Source organism: Anopheles cruzii, chromosome 3 (assembly GCF_943734635.1).
Source record: "Anopheles cruzii chromosome 3, idAnoCruzAS_RS32_06, whole genome shotgun sequence".
NCBI classification, from domain to species: domain Eukaryota; kingdom Metazoa; phylum Arthropoda; class Insecta; order Diptera; family Culicidae; genus Anopheles; species Anopheles cruzii.
This window is the reverse complement of record NC_069145.1, coordinates 73,180,679-73,187,777: the sequence shown is the minus strand read 5'-3', so window position 1 is coordinate 73,187,777 and position 7,099 is coordinate 73,180,679. Positions and strand designations below refer to the sequence as shown.

At 46.2% G+C, this 7,099-nt stretch overlaps 1 protein-coding gene across 1 annotated transcript; it reads right to left on the bottom strand.

The window, feature by feature from the left end:
- Positions 1-6,246: 6,246 nt before the first annotated feature.
- Positions 6,247-6,950, bottom strand: LOC128270948 (uncharacterized). The gene is made up of 2 exons (XM_053008377.1): positions 6,522-6,950; positions 6,247-6,459 (listed from the first exon to the last, which is right to left on the bottom strand). The coding sequence occupies exons 1-2, from the start codon at positions 6,927-6,929 to the stop codon at positions 6,247-6,249; spliced, it is 621 nt and encodes a 206-aa protein (XP_052864337.1). The 5' UTR covers positions 6,930-6,950.
- Positions 6,951-7,099: the final 149 nt, after the last annotated feature.

The following is a 7,099-nucleotide window of genomic DNA, read 5'->3' as shown; positions in this document are numbered from 1 at the left end:
CTCGTAGTACAAGCAGCAGAACACGAACCAAACCAAGATAGTGGCGGCGAGGGCCTGGGTGTGAACGTGATTTGCGAAGCATCAATTTATTAGTGTACTTCGGTCAAGTACAAGGCGCCTACTTAAGGTTTACGGACCTAAGCACTTTGGATTCTCGACACATTACCAACGAGCCACACTATAAGCCACAACCCAATAAGGAGAATTAGTTCATCAAGAGCCTGATAATCTGCCGGTTGCTTGTAAACGAGTCTGACAGCCTTGATTCATGGATGGCAATGTCACACCGGACCATGATATGCCTCTCTGACATGTCGCCCGAAACGTGCACGCAAATCGGCCGCAGAAGGTGCGATAGTTGATGAACCATCGGCATGCATATCATTAGCGTAATTAGTAGCAGGCAAAAGCGAAAGCCTTTTTTATGTTCCGTTCATCCATCATCTTAACCAGATCGCAAACCAACCGGTCAATCCGATGGCCGGTGGCCTCAACACTACACTGACAAGGAGTTCCGCGCGGGGTCAACTGGTTTCCGTGCCTGGGTCGGTGCCGAATATGGACCTCCGGTTTTTGGTGAGCAACTCGCCAGCAACCTGTGAACGTGCGTGCCATCGGCAATGTCACACGTTGGCTGAAATTGGCCTCGGCCAGCAATTGCACGGAATCCCTTACCAAGCACTGACAGGTCGGCAGCAGGGCTGTCCCCCTTCGCTGCTACCGGTTTTCATCAGCTTGCGTGTTGGGCGCGCGTGGTGCACATTAAAAATTAAGGCTTGGTCTTGGCAGCACCCGGCGCCGAATGTCAAATGGACGCGATATTCCCGCGATTCACACCGATTGACCCCTGCGGTTAGAGATATACACACCCAGGCGCACGACGACGTACTGAAGTTCTTCTTCGTCGTTGTGGACCACGTATTGTGGCCAAATTGAGCCGTTTGCGAAACGACACTCTATGCATTAGGCGATTAAAATCCGTTGATTCTCACGTCATCTTCGCTATGTTATCCGCTTGGGTGATCCGTCAAAACACGCACACGTTCAGCTTGACCAGATTGCTCGTGACTAGTGACCCGAACGCCCACCATGAGCAACGCCTAGTCGCCGGTTGCAATGGGAGACACAGGGTCAGTTTTCTGATTACCAGGCAAACCGATGACATCATGAGACGATGATAGCCAGTGCAATCTCGTCTGACGTTTGCTCTTTCTTCCGGGCGGGAGACTCGCAAGCTGCAATCCAAAATTAATGTGCAATCTTCAACAAACAATCACGGCCCTCCAAGCTATCAACACGGTGGGACGATGATTTGTATCTTGAAGCAACGCGTAATCCCCAACAAAAGGAAACCAAGAAATGATGTCCCTCTCGCGTTATGTTGACAAAAGTGATTCGCTTATATTTCTTAGTGCGCAGAGCAACGAACGAGAATATTCGGCCAAAAAAGAAATGCACACAGTAAACCGTTTCCAACTGCGACCCACCCGTGACGTAATGTGTCACAAAAATTTGCAACCACTCCCTGGTCCACGGGGCGAAGCCACACATGTGTTAGCGCCTCCCGGGGGGCGATGATCCAACGGGAACCGTGAAGAGAAAAAACACTATCTAGTGGCGGTCGCGTTCGGCGCTCCGGTCGAAACCAACCCACTCTGGTGCGGTTTCGTGTCGGTGTCTGGAACGGCATAGCACGGGATGAGTGAAAAATAAGCACGCTTCACCACTAATCAGTTGATGACATCATCATCGCTGTCAACCGCAAAGGGGCATAGGAAAAAAAACTAGCCGTACGCACAACGGTCAAAAGGTAAAGAAGCAATAACTAACACAATGCGTCCCGAGGACGTGGCAAATGGATGGGACGAGTGAATCTGCGGTCGTGACACGGTATGCAAATCGATCGTCAGGGGTTTGGCCGACGTTTCGGCTTACAATCGAAGCCCGCATAATGTTGCTCAGTCTCTCTCTAACAACGGATTGCTGGTTTCGGGCGGTTTCAGGATTTAATGGTCAATGGTAGCCCATAAAAGGTATTCCAATCTTTCACTGCCAAAGTGGTGTGAATGCTGTGGGCCAGCTATTGATTTGTCGCGCGGACTTTATAACACGGACTTTGAAGACGCATTACACTCGCGCAAACGGAATCCCAAGCGGTGGTTGCAGCGCAAATCAATACTATCGATTCCAGTGGGTCGTCTCTGGACAGAAAGTATATGTGGGAAAAGTGTTCCGCAGTCACAACCGGTGCAGTGTGTGACACGGTTAAAGGAACGGAATCTGAATCCGTTTGAAGTCCGCGTTTCGTTCTTCGTTTCGCGCCAAGAACAACGGTGCCAACGCCTCGACTCTGGAACACGTAACAGTGCCCCGCGCGGGGGTCATTCGGTTCGTACTCGATGATAAGCGAGGGTTACGGTACCGTCTGTGCTTCTTCAGCTCTAGAAAAAAGCCTTTGAAATGGATCGAAACAAAAAAAAAGTGGACTTAACCTTATCAGCCAATAAGACTACGGAAAGAGAGACCCGTAATCGGGTGTTCGTTTCTTATTTGCTGGGTTACATCATAACTATAGTTTAGGGTTCTTTTTGTTACAAACTTCTAGTATTCGTTCACATTTCACGCACGGTACTATCAAACCACGTGCAGGCAGCGCGCGACAGTGTTTGGGTAAAGTAAATGTTGATTTTGCTCTCTTTACACCGTATAAAACCGTCAAACAGTGTTCTACTTCAGGTTAAAGTATCGATTCCCGTTGTTTTGCGCCAGTAATACGGCAGCAACACGACCGTGACACTATAAACACCGAAACACTTCATCGCTGTTAACATTATTTGCGCGTTCAAACAGTAAACTCCTTTCATGATCATGTTTCCAGTACACTTCAGTGCAATCAATCATGTTTTGCCAAGTAAAAACGAAAGCACTCACTCAACCCGAAGGGCAAGGGTGTGTATTGTGTGCTTTCATTCCTAGTTCGGTTGGCGAATTGTATAAATAAAAGTTGGCCAAATCTTTATCATCAAACTGTCTCTCTTTCTTTACTAACCGACATCAGTTTTCGGTTCGTTACCCTTTTGCCTCATCATGCAACTTCTTGTAATTTTTTTTAACTTAATTTGTACACCTACTTAAAGCTAACCCTATTATTAGACGCACAACGTGCTGGTTAATCGTAGATTAACGAATGACGACGTTCGTTAGGCCCGCCAGAAACTCAAACATAGTGCCGCCAGGGCCGAAGAATGTAATTAAGGCAACCTCCTGTATACCAACGGCTCAAATAAAACACACCTTACGCGAACAGAATCGACCGTCGTCGTCGTCGTCCGGAACCCGGAGCGCTGCCCGGGCTGATGGTAACACGAGTTCAACCAACGAATACCCACAAATGCGTCGCTCATCCAAAACGCGATCGCAAGTAGGTGCATCACTGAGGCACGTAACGGAGGCCAAGGGCTTAACGCAGACGGAGATCGTCGCGACAGACACCGTCATCGGTTGTGACTTGATGCACCGCCGCCGCAATGCCATCCGGTCATACGCGAGTATCACCCCAAGTACCGAGCTGGCGAAGGCGGAGACAAGGTTACGACGGTGTATGGCGACCGGAACGCCCGGTGGGGGAAGGAATGTGCACTGGAGAGTAAGCTGGGGGTAACATGATACTCGGGCACTGGGTTAGCAGTAGAAAAACACGCACACACATTTTTACGCCCTGTAGCAAACCGCAAAAGCATAAGATGTGGTCGAGCGCTCCGCGGAAGGCTGAAGACCGTCAACATGAAAATTCCAAGCAGATGCACGACAGGGTCAATGCCTATCAAAGGGGCGCGATCGGTAGACTGATCTTGACTTTCGTTCTGATCAATTGAAACATTACTTCCAAGAGAGGAAAGAAAAACTGTAGCCTGCCGAGGTCAAGGGTTTTCCGAAATCGAATCAGCATTTACAGATTTGTTATAATTTTTCATTCAATGTGTCAGCCAATATTAAAACTCAAAAATAGCTCACAATCAAAGAGCAGCTTTAAGTATCCAAACAGAATGTAAACATACACGGGAGAAGCCGACGTTTAGTCTGTGGCAGCGGGAAAGTGGAAAAGTGCAAAAGGTAGTAACGATGCCGGCACGAGACGACGGCGTAAATATTGCCTCAGTCGGCGACATCGTGTTTTCTTCATGCTAGACGCACCACCACCCGCAGCAGCATCGTTTGAAGGATCTTGGACCTGCCGTTAGTGAGGTCACTCTCGGTTTCTGGGTTAAAAATAGGAATTTTGTTTCCTCAGTCTCTTTCACCCAGAACAACGGCGGCAAACGCATGTTGCAACATGTCACAACATGATCTGGGGCACGCACGGTGTCATCTACTTCCATATTAAATGCAAACCATGATCGTGCGGTATTGCTGCGCTATGGATACAACTTGCCAAACGATGTTCAAAACATTTTGAAATGTGGTTTCAATGTACATGAAAATAAATGGTTTGTTAACAAAACAAGGTATATATCCGTGTACAAGCTTTAAACATTCGTATTCAGTTCAATCCAAAAATTCAAACATGAACTTCCTATTAACACCGCTTTCGCACAAAAAAGAATATTTCAGCCCTAACATGTGTTGATCGCATTGAAAATTGGCAAACAAGGCGTCATTTTGCTAACAAATGTTGACGCATATCCAGCCATTTACAGGTAGTCAGAATTATGCATAAAGTGTAAAGTACTTTGACATGAGTTCATTTAGAGAAGAAATTAACAGATACTATGAACCAATGGTTGAATGTAAGAGTCAAATCTTTTGCTCTAAATACATCGTTACGTATCTGAATGTACTTTATAATAAACAAGAAATTATAGGATAACCTACAGCTAAGTAAACTTTAACTAAGGGTGTGGAGATAAGTCATCAATAAACAAATGACTGATGAACAACGATCGCAAACATAATTGTACAAACAAAGCTAATTTCAAAGCTTAGCTAAGCACGGAACGATCCAACAATGTAGCAGAGTAAAACGTTCAACATGTGGACATCATAAACAAAGCCGGCTACATGCAAGCCATTAAAATATTCCCATTCGCGATCGCAGATCACAGGGCGATCGAGGAAGCCAGCCGTAGATTTTCCAAAATATCAATCGCCCCTCGCCCGAACGGACATCTTTACATAAACATTCACCCCCAAAATTTTCCTCAATTCACCGGCGGCCAACGAGCAGGTGCCGTTTTCTCGCGAATCGCTAAATATGGCCACGCTACGGCCAACGACTTCGGTTCACGTTCAAAAACGCATAATTTTTTGTGGTGCGAAACGTATACACAAAGCCGCGCTTCATGGTTGTTTTCCGAAGGAGGAGAATTATTTTCATTTCCCACCGGGAAAGAAGCCGTTCACCCTTTTACCACGTGGTAGGGCTTGAAGATACTCACCTGGACCTGGTGTCTAGTATGCTGAGACTCCAGTGCCGTATCGTAAATTAATCCTTTTTGCAGTCCATCGGAACTGGACTTCTGGACGAACTTCACTCGACTCCGTCGCAGCAGATGTTACCGAGGTATCGCAAATTGAAAAAATGACTCTCTTTTCTATCCACCACAAGCGGGCTTCAATTGGCCGCCGCCGCACACAAACACTTTTTGTCGGTAAACTTCTTATTTTCTAATTTCACAATTTTTGCAACCATTTCGTGGGGAGTTTGCAAAGAAAGCGACAAGCTCTTACGGCATTCGCTTGCTGCGGTTAGCATTACGATGAAAAGCTTTCTCTTGGCCACCGCCACAAACGCACTTGCAACACAGCCTACTGTCTCTGCTTTTCCATCATTATCACTTCCATAAAATATTTCGCTAAAAACGGACGCTGGAAACACGGGCACGTGAAAGAAAGGAAAACACACAAAATTATTGCACTAAAAGCGATTCACAAAACTTTCGATAAGATAAAATAAATTGCATCTTGTTTGCTGCTCCAGATCGTTTTTTAAATGAAACTCTACTCTTATCAGATGACCGGCAGCAGCCGCCTCCGTTAGCTTAATGGTGAGAACAACTAGCAACATTTGAACAGTGCCTAAGAACACGATAAAAAAGCAAACGGTGACCATTAGCGATTGTTTATTAGTTAGTCATGTAATTGCCGGTATGTACCGTACCGTTGATAGGAAGGGAGCAAAAAGCGTAAACAGCTTGAAAGGAACATTCTTTGATGTTTTTACGATCACGAATGCTATTGTTGTGCAGTTTAGTGGAAATTAATTTTTCTAAGCACGACCATATCAAATGAGTTGGCCGTTTTTGGTTTCACGGCCGCGTCTAATCCGGCGAACAGCAGTGCCACTGCCACGTAGTACAGTAGCTGGGAGTCGTATATGGCTAGCTTTTTAATGACGTGCAACAGATTCAGCCCGGAATCGAGTGGAATGTCTTCAACCAGTGCTTTGGCCACGTGATGAACCTGCGGAAAAGGGGGATAAAATGTAGCAGCTTTGTCTCTAAAGTCTTTTCTTATCATCTTACGCAGGCCGGTGAATGATTGAAAGCATCCAGTCGCATCGATTCCAGTGCCTTGCATAAGCGCTTCCGGGCAGCGTCAGTACGATGTGGAACATTAAGCAACAGTTCCGCTGCAACGGTAACTCTCGCTAGCCAAACATAGTGCTCCAGAGTAACGAAAGATTTCGCATTTTCATGCACGACCTTAAGAATGCCCTCGACAGCTGCGTGCTTTTGCTCAGCGGAGTTCCCGGTACCAATATCCGACACGAAAGATGCTATCGGTTGCCGCACACTTTCAGGCGTCCCTTCAAGGCTGCACACGGTGGCGAATCGTTCCAATCCGATGCCCGGCGCAGAACACTTGATCGAACGTGCGTTAACCGTGTTTTGTGAAACGAAATCTTCAAAAAACTGTAATTCATTGTTCATGTTTTCGATCCGCGATTTGTTTTGATTTTTGTTTGGATTTTAATTTTTTGACATCTAGCAGCAAAGATACCCATCAGCTGAAACGTAAAAGTCCTTGCCCGTTTTTAGTCAACAATAAAAGGCATGTCCTTTATCGAAACAAATAAGAAAGCCGAACAAAAAGCAACAAC